Raw genomic sequence first — 15,334 nt, forward strand, 5'->3', positions numbered from 1 at the left:
TTCGAAGTCCTAAAGTAAGCCTGGCGGCAGCCGGCACGAGCCGACTGCCCCCAGCCCGAAGATGGAGATTCCGAAGTCCTAAAGTAAGCCTGGCGGCAGCCGGCAAGAACCGACTGCCCCCAGCCTGAAGATGGGATAGCAAAGAAATCAGAAGCTTCTGCTGCCGGCTGCCAACGAAAGCCGGCAGCCGACAGCCGAAAGCCGGCAAAGGGAAAGGAACATAGAGATGCACTCACCTGCCAAGCCGCGATCAAGCGCGCCAAACTCGTCCGTCCAGCGCTTGGCGGTAGCCGTCAGCTCCGTGGACTTGGCGGTGACCTCCTCCCCGCAGCCGCAAGCCGCTGCTTCTCCACCTCCGTCAGCCGCCGGCTCAGATCCTCCACCTTCTCCTTCTCCGCCGTCCTAAGGGAGTTGAGCTCAGTGAGGTGGTTCTGCTCCAGCAGGCGCAGCCGCGTCAGCTCCTGCTCAGCCAACTTGAGCTTGGCGTTGGCAGATCGGCCCGCCTCCTCGCTCTCGGCGCACTGGGCGCGAGCAGCCCGGAGATCCGCCTCCAGCCGCGGAACCTTGGCGGCTTCAACTGCAAGGCAGGTGGAAAGAAACGTCAGCCAACGAAGATTAAAAAGAAAATAAGACATCGAGTCGAAAGAAGCAAGAGCCTACCCTTGGCGGCCTCCAGCTCGCGAGCCAAGTCGGCCCGGTCCAGCTTGGCCTTGTGGTAATGGGTCACGGCGCGGTTGTACAGAGTGGTGCGCCGATCCATCATAGCCTAAGGAAAAGAGAAAATCAGTCAGCTAGGCGAAACCCGGGCCGGCTCCAAGCAGCCGGCCCATGCCTCGGAGGGCTACCGGGATGATAACCAAATCAAAAACAGATGAAGCTCACCTTGCCGGCTTCCTCCACCTTGGCAACGTTGGCCGCGGCCTCGGCAGCCCTGGCCTTGAGGTTGGCCTGCAGGCTGGAGAAGAACATCTCCACCGATGCTTGGCCGGGGTTCCCCTCCCGGCTGGTCACCTCGTAGGAGTCGGCGCGGAGCCACGCCTGCTCCATAGTGCCAGCCGAGCCAAGGCTGGAGTCGGAGGCGGATGGCACATGCAGAAGCATGGCACCCTTGGCCACGTGCAGGCCCTGCTACGGCACCGATGGGGCTCCCGTCCTCACCAGCGCGCGCGAGTCGGCGCCCTCCGGGCGCGCCGGCTCGTCCCTTGCCGGCTCCTGCCTGGCCGGCTCCCCCGTCGTCGGCTCCGGTGGTGGCGGCGCTCTGGGAGAAGCAGATGGCCCGCCGGCGCGGCCGTCTCCGGCGCTCGAGGTGCCCCTCCGGGCTCCCATCCAGCACCACCACGCTCGGCCCGGCTCCGGCTCGGTCGCGGGCGGCGCAGCCCCTGCCGGCTCCGGCTCCGGTCGCGGGCGGTGCCGAGCTGCCGGCTCCGGCGCCGGTTGAAGGCGGCATGCCCCGCCCGGCCGGTTGAAGGCGGCATGCCCCGGGGACTTCTCAGTCCAACCCGGGGGCTTCATCGCCAAACTCGGGGGCTAGCAAGCCGAACCCGCCGGCTAGCAAGCCGAACCCGGCGACCACGCAGTCGAATCCGGAAGCTCCCACGCAGGAGGCCCTGTGGGTCAGCGTATTCGAGATAAGATGCGTACCCTCATGGGCACAAGAATTCCTCTCCTACCTCACCGACGGTGTGCTGCCTGATGACAGAGTCCAGGCCAGGCAGATTGAGAGAAGGGTCAAGGCCTATACAATCATCAACCACCAGCTGTACAAACGCAGCGTAAGTGGGGTGTTCCAGCGGTGCGTGGAGCCGGCTGAAGGGATTGAACTCCTACGGGAAATCCATCAAGGAGAGTGCGGCCATCATGCCTCCTCCAGAGCCATAGTGGCCAAAGCTTTCCGGCACGGTTTTTACTGGCCGACTGCGCTCAGAGACGCAGAAGAGTTGGTGAAGAAGTGCAACGGCTGCCAGCGCTTCGCAAAGAAGAGACACCAGCCGGCTTCCGCCTTGAAAACCATCCCCATCACATGGCCATTCGCCGTATGGGGCTTGGATATGGTAGGCCCATTCAGAACGGCGCGAGGCGGCATGACACATCTCTTGGTGATGATTGACAAATTCACCAAGTGGATCGAAGCCAAGCCAATCAAGAAGCTGGACGGGTCCACAGCCGTCACATTCCTCAAGGAAATCATTGTGAGATTCGGCTACCCCCACAGCATTATCACTGACAACGGCAGCAACTTCTCCCAAGGCATCTTCTCTCGCTATTGCGGGGAAATGGGGATCCGGATGGCCCTATCTTCTGTGGCGCACCCAGAGTCCAACGGACAAGTGGAAAAGGCTAACGGCTTAGTCCTAGCCGGCATCCGGCCCCGGCTGGTGGAGCCGCTTGAGCGAGCAGCCGGCTGCTGGATTGAAGAACTGCCCAATGTGCTGTGGAGCCTGCGCACAACGACAAACCGCTCAGTCGGCTTCACACCATTTTTCCTCGTATACGGGGCCAAAGCCGTCTTGCCGACTGATATCGAGCATGACGCGCCAAGGATCAAGCTCTACACAGAAGGCGAAGCCAAAGAAGCTCGCGAAGATGGAGTTGACTTGGTTGAAGAGGCCCGGCTGCTGGCTGCGTCCAGATCTACTATCTACCAGCAAAGCCTCCGACGCTATCACAGCCGGAAGGTCCAGCCCTTAGCATTCCGAGAAGGAGACCTAGTGCTCCGGCTGATCCAGCGGACAGCCGGACAGCATAAACTGTCATCCCCATGGGAGGGTCCCTTCATCGTGAGCAAGGCAGTAGGCAATGACTCCTACTATCTCATAGATGCCCAAGAGGCTAAGAAAAACAAGCCGGACAAGGCTGACGAGGAGACTAAACGTCCCTGGAATGTCAACTTACTCCGCCCATTTTACACATGAGAGCAGGAATGTATGTATCCCTTGTATCCCTTTTGTAAGCTATGAAAAAGCACGCGCCAAGAGCGCCGTTTCCGACAAGTTTTTCGCGTACTCTACCTTGTTTCGCCAATTGGCTTGAACCCTCTCACGCAGTCGGCTCAGTAATGTGATCCGGTTTCCGACAGCCGGCTTCCGATCCAGCTACAGACCGCAACCCGGCTGTCCGGCTGGCGGGAGTAAGGCCTAGGGAGCCGGCACGTGAAAAACGACTAAGGGAAAGAGTAAAAGCGAGTTGACTTGCAACTTTTCATATAAGTGCCGGATTGCCGAATTCAGCTCGTTCGACCGAAATACTGTCGGCCTCACCTAGCGGCCCGCTCTTGATCCGGCGACGGATCGCAAGTCGGACGTACGACCGGCAAGAGCACAGCCAAAGAGTGGGGCAGATGGGAAAAAGCGAACGAGTCGAAAGAAAGCAACTCGGCACACAAATGATTAACAAATACATTAAAGTGTGACATAATTAAAGGGCGATAATATTCATACATGTGCACCCGGCATCCCGGGGATTTAATAAATTGTCTTGGCAAAAGAACAACTGAAAAGCAGGTAAACTAAGCCGGAGGGGCGTCAGCGGAGCCGGCTGCTGGGTCGTCCTCGGGCGCGTCTTCCGCCTCCTCATCTTCCATGTAATCCTCATCGGATGGAGGAGGGTTCGGGTCCGCGACGAAGAGGCTCTTGTCGACGAAGTCGGCGATGGCGCTGGCTCGGGCAAGCCGGGCGGTCTTGTGTTCAGCCGGGAGCTTGTCCTCCACGCCGGCTCGCCGATACTCGAGCTGCCCCAGGTCCACCTCGTTGTACCAAGAGAGGACGAAGGACAGCGCCATGTCGGCACCAGCGCGCGTGGCCGACTCCTTCCAGTCGAGGAAGCGATCCGGCGCCCGCTCCATCAAGGAGGTGAGACTGGAGATATCTTGCGGCACCGCCTCCTCAGGCCACAGCATCGGCACCAGCTCTTCAGCCGCCTTCCGGAGCTCCCAGCCAAGTTTGGTGATGGGATCAATGCGGGCAGCCATGGACGCCATGTAGTCCTCCATGGAGAAGTACTTTGAGCTGCCCTCGCCGGTCTCCCGCCTCCTGGACTCGCGCGCAACGCCAACGGCTGCTAAAGCCGCGTCCTGCGTCTCCTGGAAGGCCGCTGCAAAAAGAAGCAAGTCAGAAATCATCGAAGCCGAAATAAGCTGAAAAATGCAAATTTTCGAAGTCCTAAAGTAAGCCTGGCGGCAGCCGGCACGAGCCGACTGCCCCCAGCCCGAAGATGGAGATTCCGAAGTCCTAAAGTAAGCCTGGCGGCAGCCGGCAAGAACCGACTGCCCCCAGCCTGAAGATGGGATAGCAAAGAAATCAGAAGCTTCTGCTGCCGGCTGCCAACGAAAGCCGGCAGCCGACAGCCGAAAGCCGGCAAAGGGAAAGGAACATAGAGATGCACTCACCTGCCAAGCCGCGATCAAGCGCGCCAAACTCGTCCGTCCAGCGCTTGGCGGTAGCCGTCAGCTCCGTGGACTTGGCGGTGACCTCCTCCTACAGCGCAAGCCGCTGCTTCTCCACCTCCGTCAGCCGCCGGCTCAGATCCTCCACCTTCTCCTTCTCCGCCGTCCTAAGGGAGTTGAGCTCAGTGAGGTGGTTCTGCTCCAGCAGGCGCAGCCGCGTCAGCTCCTGCTCAGCCAGCTTGAGCTTGGCGTTGGCAGATCGGCCCGCCTCCTCGCTCTCGGCGCACTGGGCGCGAGCAGCCCGGAGATCCGCCTCCAGCCGCGGAACCTTGGCGGCTTCAACTGCAAGGCAGGCGGAAAGAAACGTCAGCCAACGAAGATTAAAAAGAAAATAAGATATCGAGTCGAAAGAAGCAAGAGCCTACCCTTGGCGGCCTCCAGCTCGCGAGCCAAGTCGGCCCGGTCCAGCTTGGCCTTGTGGTAATGGGTCATGGCGCGGTTGTACAGAGTGGTGCGCCGATCCATCACAGCCTAAGGAAAAGAGAAAATCAGTCAGCTAGGCGAAACCCGGGCCGGCTCCAAGCAGCCGGCCCATGCCTCGGAGGGCTACCGGGATGATAACCAAATCAAAAACAGATGAAGCTCACCTTGCCGGCTTCCTCCACCTTGGCAACGTTGGCCGCGGCCTCGGCAGCCCTGGCCTTGAGGTTGGCCTGCAGGCTGGAGAAGAACATCTCCACCGATGCTTGGCCGGGGTTCCCCTCTCGGCTGGTCACCTCGTAGGAGTCGGCGCGGAGCCACGCATGCTCCATAGTGCCAGCCGAGCCAAGGCTGGAGTCGGAGGCGGATGGCACATGCAGAAGCATGGCACCCTTGGCCACGTGCAGGCCCTGCTGCGGCGCCGATGGGGCTCCCGTCCTCACCAGCGCGCGCGAGTCGGCGCCCTCCGGGCGCGTCGGCTCGTCCCTTGCCGGCTCCTGCCTGGCCGGCTCCCCCGTCGTCGGCTCCGGTGGTGGCGGCGCTGCAGGCGGCGAGATGGCCCAGTCGGCGCGGCCGTCTCCGGCGCCTGAGGTGCCCCTCCGGGCTCCCATCCAGCACCACCACGCTCGGCCTGGCTCCGGCTCCGGTCGCGGGCGGCGCAGCCCTGCCGGCTCCGGCTCCGGTCGCGGGCGGTGCAGAGCTGCCGGCTCCGGCGCCGGTTGAAGGCGGCATGCCCCGCCCGGCCCCGCAGCGGGGTCCAGAAGACGAGTCCGGCGCGGGAACATGTCATCCAGCGTCGGCTGCCGCGTCGGCTCGGCCCGCGTGCCGCGATCAGGCGCTGAGGCCAGCGGCACGGCGAAGGAAGGCGCCCCTGCGGGAGGCGGAGTACCCGCAGGCGGCGGCGGCGTAGGAGCGCGCGATGAAGGCTGCGGCGTCGGCTCCCTCCTTTGGCGCAGAGGCGGCGACGCGACGCGCGGAGCCTGCCGGGAGCCGCCGCCCTGGGCAAACTTGATGGGGGCCCTAGCCGGACAAACAAAGAGAAGATAAGCATAAGAAATAAGGAAAGAAAAGGAATCAAACAAGAAAGAGAAAAGAGAACTCACCCGGCTTGCTCCGGAACCTTCTTCGGCTGAAGCCGGCGGAGCTTCTTCGCCTTCGACTCCAAGGCGGCGGTGGAGCCGACTCGCTTCGTGCCCTTGGGCGCCGAAGTCGCTGTGGTGCTTGGCGGCCTCGTGCGCAGAGGCACGGCGGGGATTGGCCCCGTGGCGGACGTCGCCGGCTCCTCGTCCTCCTGCTGCTCCGGGGAAGGAGGCGGATTGTGCTCCCCCTGGCCGCCTAGATCAGGCGCCTGCAGCAGGTCGTCGTCGCCAGCCTGGTCGCCGGCTTGGTCAGCCGGATCGATGTGATCCGGCGTCCACCTCCTCATCGCCAGGTCGCCGTCCTCGGCGTTCTGGCGCTCAAAGAGCTAGAAAGATAGAAAACATGAGCAAACAACAAGCCGGAAATCGGCAGAAGCAAAGGAAGTCGGCCTCGCAGCCGCAAGCCGGAAATTGGCAAAGACACCAAGCTTACCCGCTCGGGCGGGTGGGCCCTGTCGCGGGGCGCCAGCCCGTAGTTCCAGTCGTCCGGCATGTTTGCCTTGGTGATGTTATTCACCCGGCTGGCCACCTGGGCCTTGGAGAGCAGTGCCTTGGACGTCCGGTTCGGGTCGAACCGGCCGGACATGTGCCCGATTTTGTGGGTGCGCATTTGGAGCGGCAGCACCCGGCGCTCGGCGATGGTGCAGAGGAGGTCCTCGGCGGTCAGCCCATTCTCGACGGCTGCCCCCAGGAAGTCCCAGAGCTGGTTCACCTCAGTGTCCGGATCCGTCGTGCGGGCGTTGTAGCTCCAGTTGATCCGGCCGACTGGAGGAGCCGGGTTGAACTCCGGCAAGTTGATCCGGTCGACGAGCTGCCCCTCGTTGCGCACATAGAAGAACGACATCTGCCAGTTCTTCACCGAGTCAACGGTGGGGATTTTGGGGAAAGGCATACCGGGCCGACTGTAGATCGAGGCGGCGCCGCAGGCCCGCAGGCGGCCCTCGGTGGTTTGCGCCTTCAAGTAGAACAGCCGGCTCCAGAAGTCGATGTCTGGCCACAAGCCGGCGTAGGCCTCCATGAATGCCACGAAGCAGCTGAGGAGGACGCACGCGTTGGCCGGCAGGTGGTGCGGCTGCAGGCCGAAGTTGTCGAGGAACTGCCAGAAGAAGGTGGAAGCCGACAGGCCCAGCCCGCGATCGAGGTGCGCGCCGAAGACGACGCGCTCGCTGTCCCTCGGCTCGGGCTCCGTCTCCTCGCCGGGCACCCGCGTGACCACCGACCGCGGGATCCGCCGGAGGCGCACCAGCCGCTCGATGTCGTCCTCCCGCATGTATGAGCCCCTCCACGATCCGCTAGGGGAGGCCATTGTCGAGGCTGAGGAAGAAGATGACCAAGAAAGGCGAAACGGCGAGGAGGAGCCTTGCGACCGCGGCGGCGATAACGGCGGCTGAGGACGCGCCGTCGAAACGCGCGGCCCCGTGGCGCCGGATTGGTGGCGTGGCGGCGGCGGCCCGGCGGAAGAATGTCGGGGCGGTTGCTCGCCGGAGTTCGCCAGGAGGTTACTGGAGAAGAAGTATTGGCGTGCGACGGAGCGCTCGAGCGAGGAAAGGAGAGAGTTTGAGCGAGAGGACGAAGAGCGCAAGGAAGAAGAAGGGCGCCTCGGTACCGCTACCTGGGGCATTTATAGCCGCCTGACGCGCCAGTTGCGCGGCCACGTGGCAATCGTGGGCCACGATCGGGATTTACTGCGCCGTAACTCCTCCCACGACCACGACGGTTACCGAAAACGGCCACACCACGTCGCCCACTACCGCACCGGATCCGGAGGGACATTGATGTGACCAGACGAACCGACCGCAGGGCCAGGCGTCAGACCGGTCAAGTCGGGCGCAGGGCCCGAGGCGGCGGAGACTCCGGCGCGCCGCAAGCCGGAGCCGGACAATAAGTTCAACTCGGACCGAAAGTCATCAGCAAGGCGGAGACGCCACCAAAACTTGCGAGAAAGCAAAAGCTGCATAAGTGTAAAAAGCGGCCGGCTAGAAGCAGCCGGCAGGAACGAGCCGGATGAGGGCGCAGCCGGCTGAATGGGAATTCTCAGTCGGCCCCTCCAAGTGCCGTCAAATATATTGGAGAAGCCAGGAAAACCTGCCTAGGTCCTTCTAAACGCAGGACCTTGCCAGCTTCGGGGGCTAATGTCGGGGGGAAGACCCCGGATAGGGCAATGGACGCGGAGCAGCCGGCTGGCCACTGGCCGGCTCGCGGCAAAGGCCGGCTGAGGAGCAGCCGGCTGGCGCCGTGGCCGGCTGGTCCGGAAGCCGGCTGGCTCTAAGTCCTAGTCGGCCTGGCTACGGCCACCAATGCTGTAGCTGGGCCGGCTTCCACAAGCCATATCCGACTGGGGTTTGTACCTCAGACCGACTCGAGGCTGGCGAGTCTTGCACTGGAAGGAACCGGGTTGGTGATCCGGGTTCCCAAAGTCCACGCTGACTTCATCCTCCGTAAAGCGCGGGGCACTGTGGAGCAATAGTGCCACGCGCCGGACAGGCCGTCAGGGCTTACGACGATCCGTACTGGCTACAGTGGCTGACGGCGACAGGGACACCTCCTCTCCATACCGCTGCCCGTGGCAGCCGGATGGGACAGGCCACGATGCCTCAACGACTCCTGACGTCACCGCCTCGGGAAGGAGCGGAAGCCGGAGCCGGCCAAGCCGGCTAGTAAACTATAGGGTCTTTTATGTAAAGTGCCGGTGCCTATATAAGCCGCACTACCCCCTCTCGTGCAGGGGATCGATCATTCTTACTTCATTTCACCCTTAGCGCTGCCCTGTGAGAGAGACCATCGTCTCCCTTAGCCTCCCAGGAGCAGCCGAACACAGCTCTAGGAGCACCATTGTATTGTGTGATCATCATATACACTCATAGCAGGAATAGAGGTTTTACCTCCATCGGAGGGCCTCGAACCTGGGTACGTCGCCGTGTCGCTCGTGCCCATACCCGCATCCGGATACCGCCGTGAGATCCCTCAGGAACCACTTCGATTAGCCACCCTATGGCATATGCCGTGACGATACCACGACAGTAAAGTAGTCCCATGCTCCAATAAATAATATGTAGATGCTATCCATATAAAAGGCAAGGAACGATGACGCTGGAAGCAGATCCACGCATGCGTAAATAAAAGACATACAAAGTCTAATAAGAGACCCATATAACTGCATGGTTCCATTTAAACGATGCAAGCAAAGCTCACACGTGGAAGCTGATCCATCAAACATACACGAATCTAACTATGCTGAGATAAATTTTACCTGTTTGTTTTATGTGTAAAATAAAAATGTCCAATAAAAAGCGTACATAGTTTAATGTAAAACTAGGTGTGGTATGACTGCACGATTTCGTTTGAAAACTAGAAAAAAAAATCACATCTGATCGTCATATAATCGTGAAAAAGCGACTGAAATATCACACCTATCATGGCACTATAATTCCTCCCGGCACCTTTCACATAAGAAACTAGATCGTCATCCTGACAACGTTTATCTTCTCGGTTGCAAAAAAATTCAGTAGGCACCGGTATTACTGGCTTTCGAAAATACCATTCATAATATCTCCGGAGATTTGTCAACCAGATTTATAAATTTGTCCAAATTTTATCCATTTTTTTAAATTTGAGCAACTCGATGGTAATCGAAATAACCGGTTTATTGCCAGAGTTCGAAGATCTCGCCTAGCAAAAAAAAAACCTTGCCCCTCACTGACAAGTTGACCCTCCACGTGTCAAACAACGGAACTTATGTTTCATTTAATATCTAAATATCAAATTAGAGCAACGTTCATGTATTTGTATCCAAACTGTTGTTGGAAACCCAATTCGTCAAGGTGCTACACGATTAGAGTCATATTGTGCATGCATCGCATAAACACATACGGACGGTGACGAAGATTAACCATAAAATACGGCGGCGATGGTGATTTTCTAAAATTCACCTCAGCTTTGTAAGTTTATTAGTTAAGAGAGATAAAAGTTTATATATAAAGTCTGAAATTTGAGGAACCTAACTATATTTATAAAGTCTGAAAAATATGAGTTATATATGAAGCTCACGAATAATTTGTATGTTCCAACAAACTTGCAATATACAATGACAAAGTGCGCACTACAATACGGGAAAATAAGTTATTACCCTTAGTTTATATAAATGGGAGGAAATATTCATTAATCATGACAGATAATAAATCATGTCAACTGCAACTGGCACATAGGGATCATGAACTATTTTTTAGTCAACAAATAAAAAAATTCTAGCAGCAAGGTATTGTACCATTGCGTGTTCATTACGAAAAAAATCATACTATGTCAAAGAATAGTAAAAGTCACATATTCATATTGGAGACATAGGGTGCATTTAGTGAGTGGATTCAGTTGTGCCAAAAAATATAGTGAATTTGCAGAGACTTGGTACAATTAGATATATGAAGCAAGAGATGGTATGTTAAGGGATGATTTGTTGCATTATATAATGAATGTACGCTGGTGTATTTTACATCACCGTGATGAGAATGCGGCTGATCGAATTAACGTACCTGAGCATGCGTGGACCAAAACATTACAACAATATAACCACTAAACATTTAGGTGGAAGAAGAATGCCCAATAATTTACAATGATCCATCAATGTTCCGGTGGAATCATTAACTCTATGTTCTATACCATTGTTGATAAGACTGAAGAGGAATATGAAGATATCAGTACACAAGTTTGTTGTATTACTTGAAAGGCTTAGGACTTCAACGCCATACAATTCATGTTGTTTGAGACCAATAGTTTCTATATCAATGGGAAATGCCCTACCTATGAGTGCGGATCCTTGCCAAGACTCCAATAGCTAAATTTCAAGCAATTTTTTTTGTTTATTGAGAGTTTGGTTCGGAAATATGTGAAACAGCTACAATTTTCTGTCCTCATGTTTTCAACTTTTATTCTACACTACAAACACAAGAATAATATGTCTGCCATACATCAACATTGAAACGTCATCTTAACACTGAATTCTTGGTGGCATTACAATCTCGAAATAAGAGTATTTGACGCAATGCTTGGTAGTAGTATTATTTTCTCACAAGATTATTTATATACTCCCTCTGTTCCATTCTATAGTGCCTATAGTTTTTTGGCATGGAAATTAGCGAAGAGTATTTTTTACACAAGACCCCGAGCTGAACGATTTGAGATCAACATAAAATATGGGAAATCCATATCTTACTAACTTACCATAACAAATTTGGGAGCTGAACGATTTGGGAGCTGAACGGGGAGGGTGTAATTGAAAAAAAGCTAAGCTACAACCTTATATTCTGAAACAAATGCCAAAAATCTATAGGCACTATAGAAAGGAACGGAGGGAGTATTATATAGTAATGATTACACTTTCTATAATTTACGACACACCTAAAAACTATTTATATATATATATGGATGTTGCCCTCACATTTGCGAGGGCCACCATGCTAGTTTTTATAAAAATATAAACGTCCATTAAAACAACACACACAAATTTCATTTATATTTAAATATATATATATTATAAATGAGAATGAGATTTAACTAAATTTAAACTAAAAACTATTCTAATATACTCGCAGTCACTTGCAGGGCGAGAGGGACCAACCTCGTAGCCGTCCTTCTCCTCATGGCCGGCACCCGCCTATTTGCCTTGAATTCAAATGCATGCACCCTTCTCTCCATGCATCTACTGCACGGCGAAACCGCAACAGCGACATATATCTCGCCTACCTCTGCCGATGAAACCGCAACAGCGACATATATCTCGCCTACCTCTGCCGATGAAACCACTGCTGCCATTAATAAGTTTGGTGGCCCACCTGTCGGTATATGACGTGGCATCAGGAACGCCTTTTGTCCGGCGCTCCTATGGGGCCGCGACTGGGTGCTTTTTTCTCCGTTCCCAATAGCCCTTTGGAGAGGGCTATAAGGGCGCGACTGGGATGTTGTAAGCTACATGCCTATTACAAGATTTTACTTTGACAAAAAAATAGTCAAAGCATGTGAGGCCTCCTTCCACTTTAGCTTTATTATTCAAGACAAAGTTAAGATAATCAATTCGGAGCGGAGAGAGTGGTTGATATACTGAGAAAGTGGAATATCAATTTTCTATAACATACTATTTGAGATACTGTTGATCAAAACTTTAGTCAAAGTTTTGTCTTAGAAAGCATGTGCACCTTATACTAAATAGGCTGGCTGGTGTTTCAACATATGGTCGACGAAAATAGCATGTTCATAATGGATAGGGCAAGGGGGAGGAAGAAAGCACAGTCACTCTGGCCTTTAAGGATCGACACTCTACTATGTAAGATTATCCGAGCCAAAAGATACGACTATGTTCCATGAGGGTAGTTCTAGTTTGGAAAGTGCTGGGCGTCCCCCGGGGGATCTGATTTCCCAGCCCCCGGGTCCCCAGCCGTCGGATCGGCTATCTTGGACGGTCAGATCTACTTCTACTGAATGTAGCAAAAAATACCTCCCGGCAGCAAAAACATAACCCGCTTTTGCTACATTGTAGCAAAAACGGTTCAGTTACGAAATAAAAAAAAAAGGCTGAGCTCGCCGGAGACCTCGCCGGAGATCTCGCCGGAGAGCTCGTAGCAATTTTTTTAAATTAAAGTAGCAAAACAACAAAACAATTATAGCAAAAAAAATAGCATCACATCGTGATAATATGTTTGCTACGTTGTCTCCGGCGATGTCTCTGACGATTTTCATCTTTGCTACATTATCACATTTTTTTTGCTACGTGGTCTCCGGGGAGGTCTTCAGCGAGCCCAGCCTTTTTATTTTTCTTTTTCTGAACGAACCGTTTTTTGCTTCAGTTATTTGCTGCCGGGGGTGATTTTTTGCTGCCGGAGGTGTTTTTTTGCTACATGCAAATCTAACCATCAAAATGGTTGATCCGATGGCTGAGGACCCGGGGGCTGGGAGCGCATTATCCCCCGGGGGTAACGAATCATTTTCCTTCTAGTTTTCTAGCTTTGCCTTGAGCGATGGGATAGTCGGGGTGGCACGCCAGCGCGTGGCGCGCGATCTGCCTGGCCACTTTTGGGGTGCCCTGAGTACGTCCCAGGCCCGCGTGCGTTTTTTCGCGCAACCTTTCTTCAACCTTGGCCCTGCGACGCAACCCGCGGCCACGTCGCGGCCGCGATAAACAAAGGCCGGCACCGAATCCTGTTGACTTCGACCGCCACCCCCGTCGCCCGTCGCCGTCCTGGCCCTTATAAGCCTTTCCATCGCCCCCACACACCTTCGTCCTCCTTCTTGTACTTGTACCTCCATCGCCTCAGTTTTCACACTCGGCTATTAGCTCTCCGGCCATCCTCTCGTGTACACAGTAACCTCCCAGCTGCGAGACAAACCCAGCCTTTTCATTTCCTGCTCGATCGGCGCCTGATCCATCTCTACAGTTGTGTACCATCTCGGTCGATGGGGCGCGCGCCGTGCTGCGAGAGGAGCGGGCTGAAGAAGGGGCCGTGGACGCACGAGGAGGACGAGAAGCTGGTCGCCTACATCAAGAAGCACGGCCAGGCGAACTGGCGCACCATGCCCAAGCATGCCGGTGAGCATCCACCTGCTTGCGCTCGCAAGTCAGCTATACCCTTTCTCACGCAAAGCTACCGTTTCTCATGTTCTGTGTTGTGCCTTGTGCGTGCAGGCTTGGAGCGTTGCGGGAAGAGCTGCCGGCTGCGGTGGACGAACTACCTCCGGCCGGACATCAAGCGCGGCCGCTTCTCCTTCGAGGAGGAGGAGACCATCATCCAGCTCCACAGCATCCTCGGCAACAAGTAAGAACTAACTCAACTCAATTAACATCAACAACAAGTACGTCTCTGTTGCAACAGGACAGCTAGGCGTACGGTTTCGTGATTTTGATGTTCTTCCCTGTGCATGATTGCTTGCCTAGGTGGTCAGCCATTGCGGCGCGGCTGCCGGGACGCACGGACAACGAGATCAAGAACTACTGGAACACGCACATCCGCAAGCGCCTCCTCCGCATGGGCCTCGACCCCGTCACCCATGCGCCGCGCCTTGACCTCCTCGACCTCTCCACGCTCCTCAAGCCCGCCGCTGCCGCATACTACCCGACGCAGGGCGACCTCGACACGCTCCGCGCGCTCGAGCCGCTCGCCGGCTACCCGGACCTCCTCCGCCTCGCCTCCACCCTCCTCGCCGCGCCGACGCCCACCTCTACCACGGCCGAGCAGCAGATGCTCCTGCCCTGGCTCATCCAGGCGCAGATGGCGCAACAGGTGTCTCAGCCGCCGCCGCCGCCGCAGCATGCCACGGCGGCGGACCAGTTCATGCCGCCCAGATCGGCGTGCCAAATGCCAGCCCTGGTCCACGCGAACTCCGGGCAGCAGCAGCACCAGGATCACATGGTAGCCTGTGACTACACGAACCTCCCTTGCTACGACAGCCAGCTCGACTACGTGCCGCCGCTGATGAAGATGGCCTCAGACACGTCCAAGATGCAACAGTGGAGCGGCACGGTCACCAGCAGCGACAACAACTTCAACGTCGGTTCTTGCGTGTCCACGCCGTCGTCGAGCCCCGTGGGCCGGCTGAGCTCGGCTTCCACGGCAACGTTCTGCGCGAGCGAGAGCAATTTCTTCGACGCGATCGGCGCCGACGCCGCCGGCCTGTTCGACATGCACCTGTCCGGTCTCCTCGATGTGAGCGACTACCTGTAGCTAGCTAGCGAGATTATTCCATGTACGTACGGTTCTCCACCTCAGTCCTTGGATAGTGGAGACCAAAGTCGATCGAACAGTTGGCCGCGTACCGACCTAGAGCGAGCAAAACAAGAACATTGAAGTGCAAGGGGATAATGACAGAGGTCGCGTTGACGGTGGGGGAGGCGGCAGGGATAGTGTTGACCTAGATCCCGATGCCCTGTTGGAGTCCATAGTTGCTAGTGGGGAGCGGAAGAATTTGGAAATCGAGTTAAGTTGATACCATGTAACTTGACTAGCTTCTGTTTTCTGTGAGTTGCCGAAAAAAAAGGAGAGGCCCGTCGTCTCCGCACGGAGTTGGCAATGGAGGTTGGAGTCCCTCTGGTGTTGAGCCACTTGCTTCGTGTTGATGGTGATGGGACTACAAGTGGAGAGTATTGTGTGAGCACGTATTTTTCTCACAAGGTGAGTGGAGGGTTTATATCGAACTCTTGGGGACCTGAGCAAATAATATTCTCTTCTCTCTTCTTCTAGCAATCTTGCAAAGTAAAATAAAAATCTTGTGTCCCCAACTTCACCGTGTGGTTGTCAAGTACAAGGTTTCGTGTAAGTAAATAACACAAGTAAAAAATAATGCGAGTAAACCT

The 15,334-nt window shown here is 55.6% G+C and overlaps 1 protein-coding gene across 1 annotated transcript; it reads left to right on the plus strand.

The window, feature by feature from the left end:
- Positions 1 to 13,266: 13,266 nt before the first annotated feature.
- On the plus strand, positions 13,267 to 15,082 carry LOC127333101 (transcription factor MYB41). The gene is made up of 3 exons (XM_051359414.2): positions 13,267 to 13,573; positions 13,670 to 13,799; positions 13,919 to 15,082. Exons 1-3 carry the CDS (start codon positions 13,441 to 13,443, stop codon positions 14,703 to 14,705), a joined length of 1,050 nt encoding a protein of 349 aa, XP_051215374.1. The 5' UTR covers positions 13,267 to 13,440; the 3' UTR covers positions 14,706 to 15,082.
- The last annotated feature ends 252 nt before the right edge of the window (positions 15,083 to 15,334 follow it).

Source organism: Lolium perenne, chromosome 2, assembly GCF_019359855.2.
Source record: "Lolium perenne isolate Kyuss_39 chromosome 2, Kyuss_2.0, whole genome shotgun sequence".
Classification (NCBI taxonomy): Eukaryota; Viridiplantae; Streptophyta; class Magnoliopsida; order Poales; family Poaceae; genus Lolium; species Lolium perenne.

Bases quoted from the DNA above. Each gene is read 5' to 3' on its own strand.
- LOC127333101 (XM_051359414.2), top strand. From the start codon at position 13,441: ATGGGGCGCGCGCCGTGCTGCGAGAGGAGCGGGCTGAAGAAGGGGCCG. The intron at 13,574-13,669 runs GTGAGCATCCAC...TTGTGCGTGCAG, and splicing joins CACCATGCCCAAGCATGCCG to GCTTGGAGCGTTGCGGGAAG. The intron at 13,800-13,918 runs GTAAGAACTAAC...TTGCTTGCCTAG, and splicing joins CACAGCATCCTCGGCAACAA to GTGGTCAGCCATTGCGGCGC.